The sequence below is a fragment of the Aotus nancymaae genome, unplaced genomic scaffold (genome assembly GCF_030222135.1).
Source record: "Aotus nancymaae isolate 86718 unplaced genomic scaffold, 86718_ANA_hifiasm-v0.15.2.pri h1tg000007l, whole genome shotgun sequence".
NCBI classification, from domain to species: Eukaryota; Metazoa; Chordata; class Mammalia; order Primates; family Aotidae; genus Aotus; species Aotus nancymaae.
The window spans coordinates 25,688,351-25,714,529 of NW_026988418.1; the positions used below are offsets into that span (position 1 = coordinate 25,688,351).

A 26,179-nucleotide genomic window follows, 5' to 3' on the forward strand; every position below is an offset into this window, starting at 1 on the left:
TTCATCTTTTGTAGAGATAGCAATCTTGCTACATTGAGCAGGCTGGTTTCAAACTCCTGGCCTCAAGCAATCCTCCTATCTTGCACAGTAATCCTAGGATTACTATGCAATCTCCCAAAGCACTGGGACTACAGGCATGAGGCACTGGGCTTGGCCCATCCCTTATCCTTAATAATGGATTGGTGCTGTAGTAAGAGACGAGAGAGATATTTTCCAAAAGCCATTGAGTCCTCATCGCTTCACGGATCAGCAAACATATTTTCCCAAAGAAAGATACATGGTCCTTATATTTCCCAGTAAGTTCATAGGAGTATATTTAAACAATAATGTAGCTGTAAAAGTGAAGCATATTTAGTGTAACTAAAATGCCCCAGTAATTATTTTAACTAAAATCAGATTAATTGAAAAAGAATACAATTTACAATTATATACAACTGCAAAATAATTTTAATAATATAGGTTACTGCCGGGCGTGGTGGCTCACGCCTATAATCTCAGCACTTTGGGAGGCCAAAGAGGGTGGATCACGAGGTCAAGAAATCGAGACCATCCTGGTCAACAAGGTGAAACCCCGTCTCTACTAAAAAATACAAAAATTAGCTGGGCATGGTGGTGCACGCCTGTAGCCCCAGCTGCTCGGGAGGCTGAGGCAGGAGAATTGCTTGAACCCAGGAGGCAGAGGTTGCGGTGACCCGAGATCGCGCCATTGCACTCCAGCCTGGGTAACAAAAACAAATCTCCGTCTCAAAAAAAAAAAAAAATAGGTTACTGTCCCCCAATCTAAGTGTGCTACTGTGAATTATTAAAATTACACACACAAACACACAAGAGTTATAGTAATTAAAATATTCCATCAATGGCAAAAAAAAAAAACAAAACCCAAACCTTTCCCCCTGCTAGCTTAGATAAGTGTAGGAAAGGAACTGGAATGGTCAAGGTCCTTAAAGGCAAATATTTTAAAAGAGGATTGACACCTAATATTTTAACTCTGCATCAACACTCTTAAGAGTCTCATAATTGTCAATAATGATGAAAATGATGGTAGCAGTAAACACACTTGTACTTACTTGGAGCCAGGCACTGTGATAAGCACTTTACATACATGAACTTAGAATCCTAACAACATTCCTATGAGGTAGGTACTATTACTAGATGTATTTAATAGACAAGAAAAGTGAGGCACCAACAGGTTAAATAATTTGTGCCTGAAGCAACACAACTACTAAATGGCAGAGCCAGGATTTGAACTTTGGTAGTATGCCTTCTAAAGTACCCTTAACCAATATATTGCAGGATAGGGATAAGGCCTGGTGAAGAAAGAACCAATTCCCAACAGTAGTATAAATGGGGAAGGAAAGCAGCACTAGGTATTACCTCAAGCTTCTCTCTTATCCTAACATGAACCTTAGTGTCTCCCAAACCTTGGTGCTGAGACACTAAACATTCAGCAGAAATGTCAGAAATTAAGGGACCCTACCAACATGGTTCAAGATGGTAAGCATGAATTCAGCTAACTATCTTTTCCTTCTCCAATAAACATCCCATTTGGATTCCATCTGACTGCTGTAATTCTTCACATAGACATGGAAGGGAACAAGACTGGGGTTATAGCATGGTAGCATAGTCAGGCAAAGAATTCAAGATGCAGTTCATAAAACTAAAGAGTAAGGTCCAGGCCTCCAATAACTACCTAATGAGGATTACTATGCAACCAACAGAATGAGTGGCTTAACTTTCCTGGACACCAGGGCAATGCCCATCAAACTGGAAAGATTCTCCATTTCATCCAATAGACAAGCTCTATTTACAGAGCCCTGTCACTCTACCAACTAGTAACTTATATCACTCAGAGACTTTCTGTTTTGATTTGTTCTGTTTTTTAATTTGTTTTAGAAAACGTTTGGCAGTAAAAGTTTTATGAAACAAAAAATATCTGCTGCAAATTACATGCTGGTTCATAACAAGCAAATGAAAAACACTGGTGGGGCCAGGCACAGTGGCTCATGCCTATAATCCTAACACTTTGGGAGGCTGATCGAGGGAACATAACTTGAGGTCAGGAGTTTGAGACCAGCTTGGGAAACAAAGTGAAACCCCATCCCTACAAAAAAATAAAACCATTAGACGGGTGTGATGGTGTACCTCTGTGTCCCTGTATTCCCAGCTACTCAGGAGGAGGAGGATCCCTTGAGCCCAGGAGTTTGAGGCTACTGTGAGCCAAAACACTGAAACACTGGGGGAAGTGACAGATTATTAAGATGAAAAGGAGTAAGCCAACAATGAATCTAGCAAGAAAATCTATTCCTAGATAGTTTTTAAGGGACTTGGAATAAAAAACAAACTTTTTTTTTGAGACAAGGTTTCACTGTGTTGCCCAGGCCAGAGTGCAGCAGCATGATCATGGCTCATAGCAGCCTCAACCTCTTGGGCTCAAGCATTCCTCTCACCTCAGCCTCTCAAGTAGCTGGGACCGCCGGCATGAGCTACCATGCCTGGCAAATTTTTAATTTTTTGTAGAGACAGTATTTCACTATGTTGCCCAGGTTGGTCCTGAACTCCTGAATTCAAGCAATCCTCCCGTCTTGGCCTCCCAAAGTGCTGGGATTACAGGCATGAGCCACCATACCAGGTCCAGAATAAATTATCTTTAAAGAAAAGTAGGGTCATAAAACAGAGAGAACAAATATACATGTCACTGATAATTAGAGGTATGAAACTGTAGAAAAAAAATTAACAAGAGTCATCTACCATAGAGAAAGAAGCAGCTGCTTGTTCCAGTAATCCCACAAGTCCTGACTCAGTAAAGTATTTTCCAGAGCAGATACCTTCTTCATCTGGAGATACCACATCATCTGAGACTGCAGATTCTTCTAAAACATTAGATGAAATATTCTAGGGAAAAAATAAATTGAAAAGGTTTTTAAAATGGAATTAATTTTCTAGCATAAAAATGTGTAAGAAGAAATAGCAGGATAAACTGTAACTATCAGGTTAGGTTAAAAAAAAGGAGAGTGAGGTAAAAGATAAATCTCCAAAAACTTTCTGTACTTTGAAGATGATAACAGAATGAAAATGCCATTACTAGATAACTTTCTCTTAATAAAAAGTTGTATGAAAGAAAATTAAGAAAAATCATGGGCTAAAGGAAACAGTAATATAACATAAGACATAAAGGAGATATCAATAGTCTCTCTTATTTATTTAATTGATCTTCTCAAAACTCTAAGAGAAATTAAGATAAAAAAATGGTCTCAACTTATCTAATATACACTGAGTTATTGAAAAAACTCAGGTATAATAAAAGCCTTCTTATTTAATGAGATTGGGATCAGCCATTATTCCTAAAAAAGAAACGATACATATACATGTTATTTTAGCCTAAACATTTACAGTAGATGTACACTCATTTATCAACTTTTGAAGTAGATCTAAGGCCTTTTCTTTGTGTGTATGGGTCTCCAGATCAGATTTCCACGGAATCTCTCTTGGTTAAATACCCATAAGGCAACATTCTTTTTAAAGATTTCAAGTTTTTGTTTCTTTTGAGTGAAAGCTTGAACTTAAAAGATTATCAAATTATTCTAGAATTTTAGGAGTTTCCCCTCCCCTAATCTATTTGTCTGGACCAAAATTAATTCAACAGCAATTATTTTGGAGATTCATCTTTCCTGAGTCTTTGTAAAACATTCAATTTTTTTTCAGAGAAATAATAACTTCCTTTTTGCATTCTGATTTCATTAGAAGACATAACATTTAACTAAATTGTATAATATCCTAAACCTACCATTAACAGGTTTTGAAGAAAAGCAAAGCAGAACTGACTCTTGGTAAGCAAAGAATTCAACTAGTGGGTCATAGCTATGTACCCTACTAGAAGGAAACTCATCTGTGAGTCATGGTATTAGTCATAAAATATACTAATATTTTATACTGAGAGTGGAGAATATTGGTATGTCTGTTATGTTAAGTAAAAGCCAATTAAGAATTTCTACTGAATTCTGATTCTCAGTAATACATTTTCATAGCTGTTAAAGTATGTAACTGATTACAAAGCAGTAAAGACAAAGAGAATAAATAAGCATAGCACTGATAATTCAGAGGGAAGAAATTGTGGAAAGTTTCTTCCCTCTGAATTATCAGTGCTATGGAAGATTCCTACCTGAAATGTTACACATCCCACAGGAAGATATTTCCGGTCCTCTAGCATGCTCAAATATTCAGCAACAAGTGCTGCTGAGTGGACTAGACACTGTGCAGCTTCAGCATGATTGCTTCGTTCTGAGTGCTTGCCAGCCATGTTCTGCAACCAGGTCAATCGCAGATCTGGAGAGGTCTGGTAACCCTTGGCGATTCTAATTAGAACAGAAATTCTTCTCGGTTAGCATATGTTTCCCAAGCTGGGAAGGAGTTTAGATGGCTCACTCAGAGTTTACCTAGACAGGTTTTTGACACTGTGCACAACCTATGTAGTTTTAAAGTAGTATGAAAATTACATTGTGCAGGCTTAGAGAAATAACTGTGGCCCATGGAATGGATAATATCAGTTGAGGGGGCGGGGAAGGCAAAAAAGAAATATGCCATATTAAAATCTGATCATTAAGGAAATAATCAGTTAAGGGAAAAAGTATGAAAAGTTATGTGTCCATTACAGAAATACAGAGAAGCTTTATACTCAGAGAAAATAAGAAAACTTATAAAAAGTACTTTTTATCACATCATCTGTATTTCAAAGAGATTAAATTGTTTTATTTGTGCTTTTAATGAACCCCAAAATTGTAAGAACAGAGGATCATATGACAGATAAAACTTCTTAAGTTTTACTATTGTATCTATTAAGTTGTTAATACAACAGGAATTACAGATTTTTCAAAATGTGCCCCAAGAAATATCACTCTTTGGTCATAACTGTATTGAAAATCAGGTAATTAATGTTATGGTAAAACACTCATATACTGTTTTTTCTTCTTAAAAGACTGAGTTTTACATTGAAAATATTGGTATGGGCCTTCAAAGGAAGTTTGGGGCCCAGTACACCAAGGTGTTAAATGTGTGTTATGAATATTTTTAAATATCCTCCTGTTTTTGATAATAAGTATACTTGCATTGTTCTTAAAAGAAGAGACACAGAAGATCTGAAGATGTCACCTGGAAAAAGTACATTTGTATTTTCAATCTACCACTAGAAAAATCAATCAAAGCTTGGCTCATGCCTGTAATCCCAGAACTTTGGGAGGCCAAGGCAGGCAGATTTCTTGAGCCCAGGAGTTCAAGACCAGCCTGAGTAACATGGTAAAATCCCATCTCTACAAAAAAGTAAAAAATAAAAATAAAAATAATAAAGCAAATAGAGAAAAATCACAAATCATTCTTGGGTGTTTATTTTTTTCACCTAATGCTTACTGTATATCTTACTAAGTCCCTTATACAAAGCATAAATGAATCAAACAAATGCTACCTGTACATTAGGTCAATCAACATTTCAGGATCCTCCTGGTGTTCCTTCATTTTCACAGTATCAGAAAGGATCATATGGAGATTGAAAACCAGATCCTGAACCTGCAGCAGATAATTATATAAAAAACATTCTTGAATTGTCGTTCATCCGTAATCACCAAATTAGTTTCAGAGATATTTCAGATAAATATCTAAAGATTTCAAAACAAGTTGTATCATACTAATACAGTTCTGTAGATGGTAAATGAAGGGTGGTAAACTTTATATAAATTCCTCAGCATACTATGTATATTTTTGTTCTTTCACGTGGAAACAAGCAGAACTATAAGTAGAAATAAAATAGGATACCGGATATACAAGAATACAAAAGAAAAATTCTCTCCTCTATTTCTGATTTTACTAAAAGGTAGTTTGTAGAAACTTCAGTTTTTAAGGCATGTTATCATTTAACTAATAAGTAGGAACATTTCTCATAAAACTTTGTCTGTACTGTCCAAGTCTACTATTCTACTTGTTATAAATGCACAGAATTAACCACCAAAGACATTAATTATTTCCAAAAAGAAGTGTAGCTTAATAAAACAAAAAGATTTAGTCCTATCTATGGCACACGATGTGTGGACTGAAAATGAAATAAATGATCCTCTGGCAAAAACCAACTTTTGATTTAACTATTTGGAAAGTGCCTATTTAACAAGCCTATTTCAATTAATGATCTAGAAAGTAGTATTTCTGACCTGATCAGGAAATGTTGTTTCCCTCAATTCCAGATCTTCTTCAGCATATGTCAATATAGTCTTTAGAGAACGTCTTAAGAATTCTTCATTAAAATTCTGAGATGTGCCCACCAAGGAGGATAGTGACATTGTTACCTGCATTTTAACCCTGGCAAAGTTCTGTAACAGAGAAATCGTCAGGTCAATAGTTAATACAGGAAAGCTTTAAAAAATCTGCTATTTTTCCTTGCTAAAAAAAAAAAGTGTATTTAGTGAAAAAATACCATTCTAAGCAAAAATATTTTTAAGGTAATAAAATATGTATATCAAAATCTTATTTTAGGAAGGATGTAAAACTTAGAATTTTGTTGTGAATAATGTCTACAAAACAGGATTTTAAGAAGTCATGTGTTAGAGCTGAATTAGAAATTCTGCTTATGTCTTTACAGTGATTTATTATGAGGCATATGTTATTAATAAAACATTTTACAGATGAGGTTAAATAGCTTAATTGACATTATAAAACTCTTAAATGGTAGATAGAGTATTTAAACTCTAGTCCATTTCATCATATCCATACTATGATGAAAGTAATTTAACACACATCACCATGCATAAAGTAATGTAAGGTAGAATCTTTTGGAGTGATGCCTTTAAGAGCTCATAACTTACATTCTTCCTTTTTTAGTGTAAATTCACTTCTGCTCCACCATTCTCTACCATGAAATCACTCTTAAGAGATTATTGGTGATAATATATGAATTGTCTAATCCAATATTTTTTGGTCAATATTCTTCACATCTTGGTATATTTAAATGCATTACTTTCTCCTTGAAAATCTCCTACTTTATCTTTAATGGCAACACTTTATCCTGATTTCCCTGTTCTTTTTTGACTCTTTTTCTGTTTTGTTTTTCCTTGGCTGACCTTCCTAAATACTAGTATTCCCAAATATTCTGTCAAAAACCTTTTCTCACTTAACATACTCTAAAGCGCCTCATCTACGTCTTTGCTTCGACTAGTATATACACATGTTTCTGTCACCAGCTGTTATTTCTCTGTAGAGCTCCAGGCTATTATATTTTACTAGATAGCACCATCTGGATGTCTCATAGGTACCACAAAGTCAACATGTCTAAAATACCTTCTCTTTCTACTGATTATCTAAAATAGTGAAGATACTATTCTTAGAGTCATGCCAAAAATCTAGGGGTCAGCCCCTACTCATTCTCCCCTCTAATTTTTCATACCATAAATTCAAACCACACCATCTCCTAACGTGTTTCAGTATATCCTTTCTCCATTCCCAATGCCTTTGCTTTATTTTACACCCTTACAATTTCTTATCTGGATTACTGTAATAACTTCCTAATCAATCTCTATGACTTTTTCTTTCATATCTCTCAGTCTATCTTCTACTTAGCACCAGGAAACTTTTTGTAAAATATAAATCTGAACATGTGCCTCCTCTCCCTAAAATGCTCCAAAGGAGCTGTCCAAAGTTTTGAGGAGAAAATTCAAGAATTCAACTCAGTAAATATGTCACACTACATAGTAGGCACTGAGAGTATAGTAATAAAATAATTCGTATTTGAAAAGTCCTAGTTTAGGCCTTTTCAATTACATCTTTATCCCTTACTCTTTCTTCCAGCCATAACCATCAAGAAGTACTTAAAAAAAAAAAAAAAAAAAAGTGTGGGCATGGTGGCTCATATCTGTAATCCCAACAGTTTGGGAGGTCAAGACAGGAGGTTCACTTGAGGCCCAGAGTTTGAGACCGGCATGTCTACAATTGTTTTTTTTTTTTTTTAAATTAGCTTGGTGTAGTTGCACTTGCTTGTAGTCCCAGCTACTTGGGAGGCTGAAGTGAAAGGATCTTTTGTGCCAAGGAGTTCAAAGCTGTGCCACTGCACTCCAGTCTGGGAAATAGAGGAAGACCTAATCTCCCAAAATTTGAAAAAAGTGCTGAAAAATTGCCTCTGTGTTTGCCCATTTCCTTCTCTTTCTCCATGCCTTTCCAACTATGCATGTGTCATTGTCTTTACTTAAAAAGCTCTATCCACTTAGCCAACTGATTGGGTAATTCTTCATTCTTACTTCAAACATCTCTTCTTTCTGAAAATCCATCCCTGAATCATAAACTATTTTTCTATGTGCTTATGTAGTACCCTGTGCTTATCTCTCATTGTATTAATAACACCAAGTACTTATTCAACACTTGCTTGGTGCCATCTACTATTATGTTTTACTTAATTTATATAACACTCACAAAACAGTCTTAACTAGATTCATCTATTATTAAATGAACATTACTTTCTCATCCTCTCCCACTAGATGCCAAGCTACTTGAAAAAAAAGAATTGTTCTTTTATCTGTATCTGCCCAATGCCTACTAAAGCAGCCAAGACACAGTCCCATACTTTAATATATTGGACAATATACAGATATAATACTGTATCTGTTGGATAAACATATGCCAGTTTTAAATCACCTATTCCTTTTTAGAAACACTACCTGATAGTAATACTATAAATTGTCCTTTCTTCTTTTAATAAAGCTTTTCCAAAATTAACAAAAAAATGTATCAAGAAAACTTAGTGTGGTCAAATTTTAGAGACTTTATTTCAAAAACTAAATAAGATCACTAAAGTAACTGTATTCTTCTATTCTGGGTTAAGTCAGAGGACTTTGCTTCTGGTAAAAAAAAAAAAAAAGGACAGTGTGAGATAGCAATTTCCCACTTCTGGATTTCATGTAAAAATAAAAGGTGAATAGAAGAAAAACCTATAAACTCTATCTACATCAAAATGAGGAGTCAGATATAATCCATTTATTAGAAAAATGTGAGGTTGCCAACACAAGCTAAGTTAGGAAGTAGTCCCAATATAAGGCAAGGAAAGGAGAGCAAAGAGTGAGGAATCCCAGGGCTCAGATTTCAGAACTAATGAGGGAAACAAATATTTCCTCTAAGTAAGAAACTTGGCCAGGTATGATAGTAGCTCACGTCTGAAATCCCAGCATTTTGGGAGACCAAAAGATGGGAGAGTTGCTTGAGGTAAGGATTTTAAGACCAGCCTGGGCAAGAGAGAGAGATCCCATCTCTACAAGAAATAAAAAAAAATCAGCCAGGCATAGTGGTGTGTGCCTATAGCCCAAGCTACTTGGGGGGCTAAGGTGGGAGGATCCCTTGAGCCCAGGAGTTTCGAGGCTGCAGTGAGCTATGACTGTACCACTGCATGCTAGCCTGGGCAACAGAGCAAGACCTTGTCTCTAATAAACAAATACATATATAAGAAACTCATCTTGAAGTTATAAAACTGTTTGGAAAAAAAAATGAGCTAAAAATCTGGTAAAATTGAACAGAGATGGGTCATCAGAAAGTTTAGGCAGTTAGGCAAGATGTACCTGCAATAGCAAAATCCCAGCCAAAAAACACATTCCTAAAGGAACTCCCTGTAAATACCTGGGCCAAGATAACCCAGTTTATCCTAAGTTGAGTAATAAAAAGGTAAGAAACAGCAGCAAAACTCACCAGATAAAGAATACTTAATAGACAAATGTTGTCATAAAACAGATGAAAATTCTAATGAAATATTTTGACTTAAATAATAAAAAATTTATAAAGATATTATCTTTAGAAAAAAAACAAGGCAGAATATAAGAACTCAAGATCATGCCTGTAATCTCAGCACTTTGGGAGGCTGAGGCAGGTGGATCACCTGAGGTCGGGAGTTCAAGACCAGCCTGACTAACATGGAGAAACCCCATTTCTACTAAAAATACAAAAAAAAATTAGCGAGGCGTGGTGTCGCATGCCTGTAATCTCAGGTACTTGGGAGGCTAAGGCAGGAGAATTGCTTAAACCCGGGAGGCAGAGGTTGCAGTGAGCTGAGATCATGCCATTGTACTCCAGCCTGGGCAACAAGAGCAAAACTCTTGTCTCAGGAAAAAAAAAAAAATACTCAAGGAAAGATGGCAAAAATCAGAAAACAGTAACATATAATCGATTACATGTGAGCTGGCAAAGAAAATTTTTTACTTGGAAAAGAAAGGAAAAAACAGAAATGAAGATGAAATTTTTAAAGTGTTAAAAAGGAGAAGACAAAATGACAGGTAAAATAAAAGATCTAACATATGTATAATGATGCCCAGCAAAGAAACCCCAAACACAGGAACAAAACAAATATTTACTTTTATACTCAAGAAAATGTTCTGAAATAACTGAACTAAAAGTATACATCATGTGCCTGAGAAACTTAACACAAATCAGTCAATACTAAGACAAATATTCTAGAAAAAGACATTTAATTGTAAATATAAAGAAAATCTCATGAGCAGCTGGAGAAAAAATGTTATTTATAAGAGAGAAAAATATCAGGCTATCTTCCAATATACCTACAACAATACAACAATATTTAAAGTCAGAAGATAATGGTACTCAAGTACCCTTTTTTTTCTATGAGGTATTCTTTATCTGATAAGTTGTGCTGATTTTTCTCATACTTATTATTATTCAAAGTGTAAGGCAAAAATTTCATAACCACTCTTACTGTCCAAATTTCATAACCACCCTTGCTGTCCTACAAGTACAGACAACTTTAAACAATCAAGAACTTGGAAAATTGGCCAGGTGCAGTGGTTATTATCTGTAATTCCACCACTCTGGGAGGACAAGGTGGGAGGATAACTTGAGCCCAGGAGTTCTGGGCTACAGTGAAGTACCATCACGCCACTGCAGTCTAGCCTGGGTGACAGAGGGAAACACTATCTCTATTTTTAAAAATGGGGTTGGGGGGCAGACAGAGCGAGGTGGCTCACACCTGCAGTCCCAGAACTTTGGAAGGCCATGTAGGGAGGACTGCCTGAGCCTAGGAGTTCAAGACCAGACTGGACAACAAAGTGAGTTCCTGTCTCTACCAAAACAAACAGAAAACCACTTGGAAAATATTACTCCTAAGAACCTTGATGAGGACAATATTTAGCTAAATAAAAGATAATTACAGCCCAAAAAAACTGGTGGTAAGCAATATTTCATTTTATAACTAAGACTATGAACTAAGACTGAAATGTTACAGCTAAGAAAAAAACTAGAAGGGTGAGAGAGGAGATGAAAAGAAGTACTTAACTATCTACAGTAGACATGAGACAAATAACATTACTTGAAGGTGGCAATTAAATCAAGTGAAGTACATGCAGATTAGCAATACAAATGTAAACAGTAAGAAAGATACTTTTTCAAAATACTGAGGTACAAAGAATGACAGGGTGGAGGAAAGAAAGAAGAAAACCAGCAATTTTATCACTGTTCATTAAAGGGAGTTAATAGATACTTGCTTCAAGTAGTTTCTCAATTTATCTCCCTAATAAATATTTTTGAACATTTTTTCTAATTATATCCCTAAGATATTTTAATATCAGAGATATATATATCTGTTTAGGTACTCTATGTATATCTGACTTATATACACACAAGAAAGTAAATATAAAGCTTATTCTTTTTATTCAATGTAAGGTTATGAATGACTAGATAAAAATTTTAAGTTAAAAATCTGAAAATGATTTACATTTAGCTTACCTTTAAAGCTGGTTTTCTGAAAAACTTTTAACATAATCTTTAAGTTTAAATACACTGTAATGTATCAAATTACATAAATAAATTAGCAACTTATATAACTATAAAACCAAAGTAGCAATGTAATCAAGTATTTTAAACCATTCAAAACTGCTGTTTAGGCCAGGCATGGTGGCTCATGCCTGTAATCCCAGCACTTTGGGAGGCTGAGGCGGGTGGATCACGAGGTCAAGAGATCGAGACCATCCTGGTCAACATGGTGAAACCCCATCTCTACTAAAAATAAAAAAAAAATTAGCTGGGCATGGTGGTGCGTGCCTGTAATCCCAGCTACTCAGGAGGCTGAGGCAGGAGAATTGCCTGAACCCAAGAGGCGGAGGTTGCGGTGAGCCGAGGTCGCGCCATTGCACTCCAGCCTGGGTAACAAGAGCGAAACTCCATCTCAAAAAAAAAAAACAAAAAAAAAAAACTGCTGTTTATTTATCCAGCAAAAGAAAACAATTAAAAACTTCTTAAAAATTATTTCAGTGAACTTTTAGCATTTGCTTGATAAAAGAAAGTAAGTTCTGGCTACTAGATATTCATTCAAATACTGCTGACATGTTTTCTTTTCAGCAACTGACATGATTAAAAATGGGTTGAATAATTTTTGTAGAATGAAGTAATAAATTGGAAAGTTTTTTTCTTGGGCTTAATTTTCAAAGCCCAAGTCACACATGAATGCACTGAGAACCAAATATAAATAATATTCACAAGCCAATGGAAGCAACCTCTTGCCACATGACTCTGAGATCAAGCAACTGATTAAGTCTCCCAATCACAGTCATCTATTCTCCAGTTTCACAAGTCTAATTTTGCGTGCATTTTGTTTTTTGTTTATTTTTCATGAACTTATTGTCAGTGCTGCTCATGTGACACCCAGTAAGACCAATGAGAAAAATAAATACTAAGGAATGCCATGTTGTTGGGTAGTGTTGAGCTTTCGAGGACCATAAGCTAAGATTTTTCTCATCCTCCAGAGAAACCAATTTTCACTCCCTTGGTGGTAATACTGCCCTGGTTGAGAATGCATGATCTCAAGAAATAGAGGACTAGGGGTATTACATAACTATAAAGGCAACCATTAGAGCAAAACCAGAAATCTTCCTAAATGTGATAAACACTACATCCCAAAAACAAGGTGAACAGACCAGATAGGGTAAGATGAAAACAACCAACACACAATTATTTAAAGCGGAGGCAAGACAGAAAGGTATAACACAATAATAAAATAGAATTCCAGGACATATCTAACATAACAACAAGTATGAGGTTGGATCATAAAGCAAAACTCAATTCTTAATGTTGTATATGAGAGGCACACCTAAAATAAAGTGCAAATTAAAGAACAGGCAAAGGTAATTAAAGTAAGTTCAAATTAAAAAGAAGGCAGAAGTCAAGACCTTAATACCATAAAAGATAAAATTCAGGCCAAAAAATAAATTGGAATAAAGGTTTTAAATGAAATCAAGATGGGTTCTTTTAAATTCCAAAGGAAAAAAACTCTTAAGAAGATGTAACAGTTACGAGTATTAGCACACCAAATAAAAGCTAAAGGAGAAACAGACAAACACATTATAGGCTTTAATTTACTTCTACCAAGTAGAACAAAAACAAGGATATGGAGAGACAGAATAATGTAATTAATAAGGCATATTTATTTGGTATATGTTTAACTCAATATTCTGAAAATAGAAATACCCCCTTTCAAAGATTTTTTTGTAGAATACTCATAAAAATGGATATTTAGACACACAAATACAGAGATTCACAGTAAAGAAGGGAGAAACAGAATATATATAGTACAATCACAATGTAATAAAGCTGAAAATTAACACTAAAAAAAATTTTTTTTTTTTTTATACAGGATCTCACTCTGTCACTCAGGCTAGAGTACAGTAGTCTGTTCATAGTTCACTGCAATCTCAGACTCCTGGGCTCAAAGAGATCCTCCCACTTCAGCCTCCCAAGTAGCTGGGACCACAGGCATAGGCCACCAAGCCTGGCTAGTATTTTTTATTTTTTAAATAGAGATAGGGTTTTACTCTGTCACCTAGGCTGGTCTCAAACTCCTGGCCTCAAGCAATCTTCCTTCCTCTGCCACCTAAAGTGTTGGGATTACAGGATGAGCCACTGGAACCAGTCAAAACTTTGAAACAAAAAGGCTAGTCAACTTTTTGGGTTAAAAAGAAAATACAAACAGAAATATATCAGAACCAAAGAGATGCCAAAAACAGTAATTAAAGGAAAATTCAAAGCCTTAAATACTTACATGAGCAAAAATAAATGAACTAAATATTTGACTCAAAAAGGAAAAATACAACACATGAATATAATATATAATAAAAAACTTAAATGAAAAAATGGAATTCTTCAAAGGTTGTGACATGTAATCATAAACTATCAAGCCAAGACACTTAAACTTTTATTTCTTTTTACTTAGGGACAACTAAAATTTAAAACTGCTCAATGTACATTTATATTCTAAGTTTGTACTAATTTACATACATACACACACAAATGGAGATTTGGATTTTTGTAAGATATACACAGAATGAGAATATCAAGATAGTCTATGATTACACTTAAACTATACAAAAACCTCCATGCTTTCCCAAAAACTGATTTACTAACTATCAGTAGAAGTTATATTTCATTATGAATACAGAGAATTTTCATGATAAAATACTTACATTCCCAATCTCAAAGTTTTGCCTCATTAGCAGGTAAAGGGAAGCACTGGCATGTGACCGTATTGTACTGATGCTACTGCTACAGTGTCGGAGAAGCCTGAGGCATAAATCAGCGCACTGCTCTGTCTCTTCTTCAAATAAGAGTTCAGGAAACTGTAAAACACCACCAACAACAAACCACCACTGAATTTTTACAGTAACAGTTCCTGAGATATGTTAATATAACCTAAACTGGAGATCTGTTAGAATAGCCCAGAAATTAAAAGAATGGTTAGGACAATATTAGCTAATGGTTAATAGTGTGAGACACAGAGTCAGACTGTGTTCGAATGCTGATTATGCCACTTACTAACTAATAGTGTGACATTGGACAAGTTTTCTCATCCACAAAATAGGCCCAATAATATATCTACAAGGGATTGTTGTGAAGCTTCTATTAGAATGTGCATAAAACACTTAGTAATCAACATATATAAATTTTATATTTATTATAAAATAATACATAGTAATTTTCATCAACATCTCTGCATTCCATCTTCTAGGATGGTTAAAATGAAATAGCTATCTTCAAAATTTAAGAATATTCATATATCTGAGGGGACACAAACATAAGAAGTAAATACTGAAAGCAACTGAACAAACATCTTCTTTTCCGTTCATCATAGAATAGTTTCAGTGGGTTGAACTGCTTATGTATTGAATTCTTTATAAATTGAGTTTTTAAAAAACAGAACAAAGTGAAGAGAAAACAAGAGAAGCCCCATATTTAAGACAGGCTATTAATTTCAGGCTCTTCTCCACATCAAAATTACTATTTTTTAAACCAGAACTGGTTAAAGGTGATTCAAATAAATCAAAAATTCCAAAAGGCAGGCAGCAGCAGAAAGGCAAAGAAGAATCAAGGGTCTTAGGTATTATTTAAATTGTAACTACACACATTAATTAATATATTACTATATATATTAACCAATGAATGTGTCAAATGATTGTGAATAAAGAAAAACATCTTAAAACACTGCAGGTACAAAATAACCTACCTTTGAAACCAAGGCTCTCTGTGTAGCAAAACAGTGTTGTAGATAAACTGCACTTTGGTTACAGGCCATGCTGTGTAGTAACACTTTTAGCACTCCACCAAGAATGCTCTCTTTGGATTCTGTTACAGAAACAGTCTACAATTTAAAAATAAACAAATAAAATAGAGATGTACCTGCAATTTAGTTAGGGAGGTAGAATATGTGAAGTTTTAAAAGATTAAAAAATGGCAATTTAAGATCTAGGATGGCTTCCAGAGGGAGCTGAGAAGGATTTGAATAAGAAAAGGAGAAAAAAATAAATATAATTTAAGTGAGAAAAAAAGAGGAGCAAGATATAATGGCAGGAAATCATAAGGTATGTTTTAGGAAAATTAGTAAGTAAATTTGAACTGACTTGAGGTTCAGTAGAAAATAACTAGAGATAAGGCTAAAAAATACAGTGGTGCTTATAGCAAAGAATATTGGCAGTAAACAAATAACTATTCTTTGAAATCCTGAATTTTAGCTGGAGACTTTGAATCCAGTGACAGGCGCGGTGGCTCAAGCCTGTAATCCCAGCACTTTGGGAGGCCGAGGCGGGTAGATCACGAGGTCAAGAGATCGAGACCATCCTGGTCAACGTGGTGAAACCCCGTCTCTACTAATACAAAAAATTAAATGGGCATGGTAGCGCGTGCCTGTAATCCCAGCTACCCAGGAGGCTGAGGCAGGAGAATTGCCTGAACCCAGGAGGCGGAGGTTGCGGTGAGCCGAGATCGCGCCATTGCACTCCAGCCTGGGTAACAAGAGCGAAACTCCATCTCAAAAACAAATAAAAAAATTAAAATTAAAATTAAAAATAAAAACAAAAGAGAAGTTTCATCTTCTGAGTCATGCCCTTAAAAGAAGAAATGTACTCTGTCGTTGCTGTTTCTTTTCACAGTGAAATATAGACGTGATGGCTGCAGCTCAGGCAACCATCTTGAATTAGATATCTTGGACTTACTATTTCTTGATTCTCTTTGTAGTAAAAGCTGAGACCTAGTCCAGCTCTCCAGCTAATAAACACCAAATTATAAAGAGCATTCTAAATCTGAAGAGTTTCCTAACTATTTCTTTGGGCAATACAAAATATTAAATTTTTTATATTTTTAAAACTTTAGTCAGGATAATGAATGATAAAATCTTTTTTTTTCTTGAGCTGGAGTCTCACTCTGTCATCCAGGCTGAAGTGCAGTAGTGTGATCTCCACTCACTGCAACCTCCGCTTCCTAGTTTCAAGCATTTCTTGTGCCTCAGCCTCCTGAGTAGCTGGGATTACAGGTGCACACCACCACGCCTGGCTAATTTTTGTATTTTTAATAGAATCAGGATTTTGTTCTGTTGTCCAGACTGGTCTTGAACTCCTGATTTCAAGTGATCCGTCCACCTCAGCTTCCCAAAGTGCTGGGATTACAGGCGTGAGTTACCGAGCCCAGCCATAAAATATTTTTAAAAGAAAAGTCTTATGAAAATGTACAGAATGGATGGTAGGAAGAACACAGAGTAAGTATCATGAAGCAGGTGGCCATTGTAGTGGTAGCAGAAAAGAAATGGAAGGAATAGGTGACAGACCTATTTACTAAAACATCTGAGAAATGTTGCCAACTGACTTGAATCCTGGCTCTTCTACATACTAGTTGTGTCATTATGGGCAGTTATTTAACATCTTTGTGCCTAAGTGTTCTCATTTACAAGATGAGGATACTGACAGTTTCAATGGCATGAGTTTCTTAGAAGGATCAAATGATCCTTCTAAGGATCCTTCTAAGGATCCTTCTAATATTTGTAAAGTGCTTAGGACAATGTTTAACACAGAAAAAACTAAATAAATGCTGGATATCACATTGTTACTAACAGAATAATACCACCTAGAGGGCTTCTGTTAGGACCCAACGAGATGATTATAGATAAAGAGCCTGAAACACTGCTGTGGGATACAGAAGATACTGCATAAACCCAGTGTACATATATGTAGCTACAGCTATAGAATCTCACATGATGGCAGAACACCCAACTATAAATACTCAAGAGGATATTTGGAAATGCAAGACTAGGCCATGAAGGTGAATGACAAGGAGATAAAGATTTCATAATTCTCCTCCATGAAGAAACGGTTGAAGCAATGGGAATTTATAATTACAGAGAATCTCAGCATGCTTGGAATGAAACTTTTAGGAACTACTAATATTTAAATGTAATTACATAAAATGTAATTTTATGGCTCACAGTAAACACTTTTCTCCCAACCTCAATTTACCAAATCTGTATTTTAAATTTTTCTTCTTTGTGTTCTTACCTGAACAACAATCTCTAATGTATCCAAAATGATTAGGTTTGCTTCTGTAGCCAGGTTTCCATCAATCAGTGCTTCGTGTTCAATCTCTGCTCTTGATCTAATACAAAACATTGTAAGAAATTATACTTATCTTTTTAAAAGCCACAATTCTTAAAATATTTAAGGAGGCATAGAAATAAAAAATTTGAAACCATTTTCAATATTTGCCTGATAAACAATTACAAGAGAATTAGAAAGGCAATAGTTTACACATTTACCCTGTCTTTTGTTAACTATGACAATACACATTTTCTCATCCCATTATGGAAGTATAATGCCACTAAAAGCATAAATGTTTATGTTTTAGCTTTCAAACATGCAGCAGACACAGTTTTATTCTAAGTGACACTGACACTAGGTGGTGCTATGTAGGCTTGTATTTAGGAATGCTTCACAGAAAATAACATTCAAATATTTAATATTCATCTTACTATTTCAAAGATTTCCAATGTCTGTATTCAGGATAAATGTACTTATTTTGTCTAAGGTTTCATCAATTTTCCTCAAAATTTTTAATATAAATATGCTCAGATGGTAATTTAACTCCAGTAAAACTAGATGGAATCACTCATCGGAAAGAAAACAATTTGGGGGGAAAAAAGGATGTGAGGTGATGAATATGCTAGTTAGCCTGACTGTGGTCATAATTTCACAACTGTACACATATATTAAAAGATCATGTTATATTCTGTAAATATACACAATTTTTGTCAATTATAACTCAATAAAGCTAGAAAAATAAGAAAAAAGAACAAAACAGTTTGATGCAATAAAGTGATTTGCTTAAATACTAATATTTATAAAAGTATCATTTAATGCAAATAAAAATTTAAGCATAAACATTTATGCTTTTAATGGCATTATGCTTCTGTAATGGGATGAGAAATGTGTATTGTCATGGTTAACAAAAGGCAGGGTAAATGTATGAACTATTGCCTTTTTTCTTATTCTCTTTTAATTACACATTATTTATGAATATAGCTGATATTTTTGTTTTAGCAACAATAGATATACAGACACTATATATTATACCAAAGTAGACAAAATAACACATAATTAAAGTACAAAGACATATTAAATGCTAACTTTTCTAAGTTTTTAGATCTGTAACTCTGTGAATCTTTATTATTACCACTAAAGAGAATACTTCATGAATTTACATTTTACAAATTCAGTTTAAAAATAAAAGCACTTAGAGAGGATGAGGCAGGGGATCACTTGAGCCCAGGAGTTAAAGACCAGCCTGCGCAATATGGCAAAACTCTGTCTCTACAAAAAATACAAACATTATCCGGGTGTGGTGGTGCACAGCTGTAATCCCAGCTACTTGGGAGGCTGAGGTGGGAGGCTCACCTAAACCTGGGAGGTCAAGGCTGCAGTGAGTCATGATTGTGCCACTGCACTTCAGCTTGGGTGACAGAGTGAGATCTTGTCTCAAAAAAATAAATAATAAAACATAGTTATCAAAATTAAACTGGAAAGTAAAATATTTAATGTTCAAACTTAAATTTTCCAGTGGGATTTTATAAAGAAACATAACAAGATGATTTAAACAAAAAGAATCAGGAGAACACCAAAAAAGTCTCCCTCAAAACACAGTAGGATAAGCCAAGAGAACATGTTCTATAAATGCAGAAATAAAGCAATATACTAATAGTATAGTACCTGGCTGCTCTGTGATTTCTAAAAAATAACAACTGTAGAAAAGCCATCAGAGAAACAGACTTAGAGAAAAACAAAGGAAAGTACGCTTCAAAGGTTAAGAATTTTAATATATTTATATTACATTCAGTATCTGATTATTTCAAGCTCTCATACATATGATACTGAAACTTGTTTCTCTCTGCTGGCTCTCACTTGTTTCCTCTGTTTTAAGCTACTGAGGGCTAACTTATAAATTCTCAAGTGAAAAATTTTAGCCCCTTGACTCAATGCCAAATCTCAAGCCAGGCAAGTTTACCTGCAGCCACTTGGGCAGTGAGAAGACTCATGTAAGTGCATTCTAGGTGTTTATGGCAGTAGGGTCAGTCAACGTATCCAGTCTGCCTTTATGACAGAAACAGAAGACCAACATTGTTTTGTCTTACTTCAATTATAAGCTACAAGAGGACAAATATTAGGTTTCTAATTCTTTGAGATATTTGAAATATTAGTTCAATGTGACACCTAAAATATGTTCAAAATATAGCTGCTGAATGCATTTTCCAAGAGTCTGTGTTAGACAAAATGGAGTTAAAAATATAACATTTTGCCTTACTATACCATGACAAGTTCTTCCTCCAAATCTTTTTAAATCTAAAATTTGTAAATTTAAATATTTTGTCCTCTAAGGCTTAATAAATATATTTATTAAATGTAAATATTAAATATAAAGTAAAAGTAATCATTTTCCTCTTGCATTTAAAATTCAACAAGCCCATAAGTAACATAAAATAGAAGCTCTATTACTTGTCAAGCTTCTCTGTGTTTTGACGCCAGTGAGTCATATCTTTTCTCCACCTCAAATTTTCTTGACTTCCAAAGGCACTTCCAGATGGGCTTCTCTCTGCCAAATAAATTTCAAAAGTTATTTCAGTTGGACCACATATATGTGTACTTGCAAACACGTAAGGAATATCATACAATAATTTGTACATAGCCATTTTATCCACAGTCCAGGTGGAAAAACCTGACAACAGTGATTTTTATTAAAAATTTTCACAATAATTTCATAAGAAATGTACTTGGTATATGAATTTTTTTTTTAAAAAAATACCCCTTTAAAGGGGTATTGTTTATTTAAACAAATGTTCTAACACTGATTTTTCTTAAAATTTTAACCATGGTTTATAAGGCTTTACATAATATGACTTTATTTCCTACCATTCTTCTTCTTGCTTACCGCTTTCTGTTATCTTTGCAAATCTATCAGTATATAGTCTATGTATGCTTCTGACTTACAACCTGTGCAATGGTGGTTGTTCCTTTTTCCTAACTGTTCTTCTCATAAATTTTCATTTATTGCCTCTTTAGAAAGGTCTCCCACTCTCCAATATTTCCTTTCCTTTTACTTTGCTTTGTTCCTTTCCATAACACTTAGGACCCCAAGTATATAAGCTCTTAAAGAACAGAAATATGTACTTTGTCCAGCATGTTTTATCCAGGATAATAAAGTGATGCACACTGACAGCTCAGTAAGTTTCTGTTAATTACATAAACAAAATAGGAAAGATTCCTAATTACTTCTTTCAGTCTACATAAGGTAGAACAAGAGGAAGAACAGAGTTTTCTCTTAAGAGGTTTCTAGGTTTGAAGGCAGACTGCATGTATGGATTCCTTTAAGGGGTCGAAGCAATATAAATGATTCATACAATCCATTAGAAGTGGAGAGAGCATTGAGAATTGTGGAGAATATACAAATAGACATTTAAACAATGGACTCAGTCATGGTTTCAACGTTCAGCTACAAAACTAAATGCTTGTTTTTGAAAAAGATAAGACTTTAAATTGGTTGGGAGGATGGAAGAATAATACAAGTAAAAGTTTAGAGTTCAAACAGAAATTTTAAAAATACTGAAAAAAATACAACTATATATATGTCAATTAAAGACATACAAAAAATACTGAGAAATAAGAATAATTTCCTGCACAATAAAGGACATGTCTGTATTTCTTCTAATTTCTTTCCCTTTCCTTTCCTTTCTTTCCTTCTCTCTTTCCCTTTTTAAAATTTTGAAATCCGTGTCTTTAAGAAATTTGTGGAAAAAACAAAAAGATATGCCTATATTAAGACAGTTAGCAAAATTAACATCTATTTACATTTCTTTTTTTTTTTTTTGAGACGGAGTTTCGCTCTTGTTACCCAGGCTGGAGTGCAATGGCGCGATCTCCGCTCACCGCAACCTCCGCCTCCTGGGTTCAGGCAATTCTCCTGCCTCAGCCTCCTGAGTAGCTGGGATTACAGGAATGCGCCACTATGCCCAGCTAATTTTTTGTATTTTTAGTAGAGACGGAGGTTTCACCATGTTGACCAGGATGGTCTCAATCTCTTGACCTCGTGATCCACCCGCCTTGGCCTCCCAAAGTGCTGGGATTACAGGCTTGAGCCACCGTGCCCAGCCTTATCTATTTACATTTCTATCATTTACATTTTTTTCCCACAAAACTGTCTCTCATTAGTTAATAATGTCTTAGAACTGAAAGTTAAGAAAAAGAAAAGAAAGTCTTTAGACCTAATAAACCAATGTCTATTATTGATCTGGCTTAAATGTAGCAATGTAAATAAGACTTACAAAGGCTTAGGTTTTCTAAGACAAGAAGACTTCAATTCTTATATTCAAACAATAATAGATTTCCTGGGGCCATAGATTTAAAAATATAGCAAGTATATTGTTAATAGCTTCATTCTTGCCAAAAATAAGCCTCAGGGCTGTGGTATAATAGAAGAAATGCTAAATTAGAAATCTAAAGATCCTGGTTCTGTCACTTAGTTTATGATCTTAGGCAAAGTTATTTACTTCTTTGTGTTTTATTTTCTTAATCTAAAAGATGACTATAATTATTCATTAGGTTTTGGTAGTAATTAAATGATCTCGGTAAAAGTTAACTTTCATACTTTTTCAGAGGGTTTCTATACATAATAAATGAATTAAAAGAAAAACCAAAAGTACACTGTAAATTGTATATAACTAAAGAGAAAAAATGGTGCTCTATTAATTTTTTAAAGTCAAAGACTTCGTTTTGTGATAACTTTGTTACTATAAAACACATAGTATATAAATGATAATTAAATAGATTTCATTATGCTAATGGCCTGTCAGAAAAAAGTTAAAAATCCATTCACACTTACATTTGCATTTTAAGTCAACAAACACATATTATGCTGTTGGCATGTACCATGTACACATATGACCAACCCATGGCCCTGGCCTTAAGAAACCCTTAGCAACAATATTGTCTGTATGTCACTTTAGAATTTGCAAAATGTTTCTGCATACATGGTTACTATAAAAATGATACGATCAGTTAGTTACAGTAGCTTCTAAATTCTGAAAACAATCACAAGTTTGTAAGGAAAAGGAAGGTAGGGAGATTAAGTGACTTGGCCAAGGTTATATGGCTAATGAGTAGCAGACCTGGGATTAGAAAACCAGTCTCAAATGCTACTAAACTGTTTTGTCTCATTGATATTTGAGTTTGATGGGCAATATTTTGCCTTATATACAGGGTGTATTAATTCATTTTGCAAACGAAAAGTAAAAAGGGGCCAGTTGTGGTGGCCCACACCTGTAATCCCAGCACCGTGAGAAACCAAGGTGGGAGGATTACATGCGCTCAGGAATTCGAGACTAACCTGGGCAACACATTAAGACCCTGTTTCTAAAAAAAACACACAAACAAAAAATTAGTTGGGCATGGTGGCGCATACCCATAGCTCCAGCTACTAGGATAGGTGTGTACTGGGGGGTGAGGATGTGAGAATTGCTTAGGCGAGGGAGGTCAAGGCTACAGTAAGCCACAATCACACCACTGCACTCCAGCTTGGGTGACAGAGCAAGAATCTGTCTCACAAAAAAACAAGTAAAAAGAGACATTATACAGAATGAGCCCTAATGTAAACTATGGACTCTGGGTGATGATGTGTTAATGTAGGTTCACCAGTTACAACAAATGTGCCACTCTGATAAGGGATGTTAATAATGGGTGAGGTTATGCATATGTAGGGATAAGGGGCATATGGGAAATCTCTGTACTTTTCCTCAGTTTTGCTGTGAACTTAAAACTGCTCTACAAAAATGAAGTCTATTTAAAAAGGGAGGATGGATGCTATTAATAATAACAAAAGGGGAACAGGCATAAACTGAGACTATCTAGAGAAAACTGGGAAGTATGTTGACTCCTCTTAAATCAGAATTCTAATTTGTATTCCTGTAGAGAAATGATTATTCAAGTTAATTCACAGTTACACTTAAAACAATCTTTAAAAAGCCTAAGATTGACATTGAAGACTAGCAACAATGATCATTCCAATATAGAACTCAAGGAAATTGAAAAAATTCTCACCAGAAGGAGAAGCTATTGTGTACGTACCGAGCTGTCCTCGGCTTCGACGCACCATTTCTTGCCTAGCACCTATGCTCCCAAGAATAGCTTCTTCAAGCTTTGCTCTCATGTCTTTTGATTTCTTAAAGGTCAAGCTGTTCATTCTTTCAAACACTTTTTTCCCCTAAAATTTAAACATTAGAAGAGAAGAAGCATTGAAGACATTTTCTTCTATTTTTCCCACATTGTTTCCTTTCTTGTTCTTTGCACTTACTTTATACTCAAAGCAAGACACACAGAGATAAAGCAGATCTAATAGCCGGTTTAGCTGCAAGACCGAGAGATCTGTAAACCACTTCTGTAGAACTGTTTCATCTGCATTTTTGAGAACCCAAAGTAGACAGATCAAAAGGCTTCGACTTGATTCTGCTGAAAAGGTAGTGTGTTGTCTGCCACTCTGAAAGTAAAGAGCAGTAGAATGAGACAGATTGATCAACGACTATTCCTTGTTTTTTGGCTATCAACTATTTTCTTCTAAAAACAATAAAACAAAAGTTGTTTTAAAATAATATATTTAAAAAGAACCATTTGATTTAGACAACACTTCTATAAAACGATCATACACAACCTTAAGGTTAAGAGCCTGAAGTTTAATGAACCTTTCCTGCTAACAGAGGTTTGCTTTAATTTCTTGCATGACTGCCAACAAAGAATAAATAAATGTTAATAGAAAACGTAAAGAGAAAAACTAAGATTCTACCATTAAAAACTAGATATATATCATAGAATATCAGATATGATGAAAATAAAGGAAAAAAGCAACTGACTCACAGTAAATAAGAGTGAGCTAAGAATAGAAAGTAATGACAAAAGTATATCAGGTTTAGAAGACTATTGCTTCTAATCAATCACCACTGATACAAAGGGGAAAAGTCTTAGGCCATACAGAAGTAAAAAGCTACTTTAGGCCGGGCGCGGTGGCTCAAGCCTGTAATCCCAGCACTTTGGGAGGCCGAGGCGGGTGGATCACGAAGTCAAGAGATCGAGACCATCCCGGTCAACATGGTGAAACCCTGTCTCTACTAATACAAAAAATTAGCTGGGCATGGTGGCGCGTGCCTGTAATCCCAGCTACTCAGGAGGCTGAGGCAGGAGAATTGCCTGAACCCAGGAGGCGGAGGTTGCGGTGAGCCGAGATCGCGCCATTGCACTCCAGCCTGGGTAACAAGAGTGAAACTCCGTCTCAAAAAAAAAAAAAAAAAAGCTACTTTAGTAGCATATAAAGTTGAAATGCTATTTACAATCATCAAGCTATATTAGTATATAGTATGTAAAATAGAAATGAAAAACTAAATAAAAATGTATTTACAGTACAATTTATTGGACATATACTCTGTTCCAGTCATCATACTAAGCACTTGACATATATTATTTAATTTAGTCCTCCAACAGTATTACCAAGCAGATTGTATCATCCCAATTTTACAGATAAGAATACAAATGACAATAATAATGATGACAAAAAATAAAATTTGACATGTGAAACTATGCTAATCATATTTTATTTAACTCTCACAACAATTATAAACTATAATATTAAATATTATTATTTCTAGTAAACAAGTAAGAAAACTGAAGGCTAGAGATTAATTTGCCTTAAATCATATACTGTACTAAGAAAGGGTAAAGCTAGGATTTTAGTCCAATTTAACAATACTCCAAAGCCTTTACTCTTAACTATTATTCTATGTTCTAATATTCAGTTGACAAATATACTAACTAAAAATGAGGAAAAAGTAGAGGGGATGTTGAAAAGAAAGCTGAACATACACAACTGTTGAAGTCATGATCTCACCTACCTCACCAATGTTCCTTCTATACTGGATGATGATTAATGACCAAATGCTTTATGTATATTAACTCATTTATCCTTCACAATCACTCAAAGAAATAAGTATTATTACTCACTCCATCTTATGGAAAAAAGAAAAAACTTGAGCAACCGGAAGTATTTTGTATTAAGTGGCAGGACAAGAATTTCAACACAGAAAGCACGGCTCCAGAGACACAAGCTACAGTTCGTATCCACTTTGTTTACTGCCTCTCATGGCTGCCCATGCATATAAGCGAATTCACCCACATAAGCTTGGTTAACTACTTTGCTATACTGCTTCTGAGCTGGGCACAAAAGAACTTGATCTAAATCCCTGAATCCACAATCATTGTCATAAGGAAAATGCTCCTTTATTTTAAAAACAGACACTTTTTATAGCTGAACTTTTAGGTATGCA

General features: G+C 34.8%; 1 protein-coding gene across 15 annotated transcripts in view; it reads right to left on the reverse strand.

Annotated features, from left to right (window-relative positions):
* The window catches only part of DOCK7 (dedicator of cytokinesis 7), a 235,753-nt gene that overhangs the window by 32,769 nt on the left and 176,805 nt on the right, over nucleotides 1-26,179 (reverse strand). For 8 of the 15 annotated variants that reach the window (XM_012442622.3, XM_012442621.3, XM_064372426.1 and 5 more), the window contains 10 exons: nucleotides 24,163-24,345; nucleotides 23,910-24,072; nucleotides 20,316-20,412; nucleotides 17,829-17,925; nucleotides 15,512-15,646; nucleotides 14,475-14,627; nucleotides 6,192-6,350; nucleotides 5,456-5,556; nucleotides 4,160-4,352; nucleotides 2,749-2,892 (listed from right to left, as the gene is read on the reverse strand). In XM_012442622.3, coding sequence (XP_012298045.1) covers nucleotides 2,749-2,892; nucleotides 4,160-4,352; nucleotides 5,456-5,556; nucleotides 6,192-6,350; nucleotides 14,475-14,627; nucleotides 15,512-15,646; nucleotides 17,829-17,925; nucleotides 20,316-20,412; nucleotides 23,910-24,072; nucleotides 24,163-24,345 — 1,425 coding nt within the window. Of the gene's footprint in view, nucleotides 1-2,748; nucleotides 2,893-4,159; nucleotides 4,353-5,455; nucleotides 5,557-6,191; nucleotides 6,351-14,474; nucleotides 14,628-15,511; nucleotides 15,647-17,828; nucleotides 17,926-19,811; nucleotides 19,914-20,315; nucleotides 20,413-23,909; nucleotides 24,073-24,162; nucleotides 24,346-26,179 lie in introns of those variants that run through there. The other 7 variants (XM_012442624.3, XM_012442623.3, XM_012442619.3 and 4 more) reach the window with 2 other exon arrangements.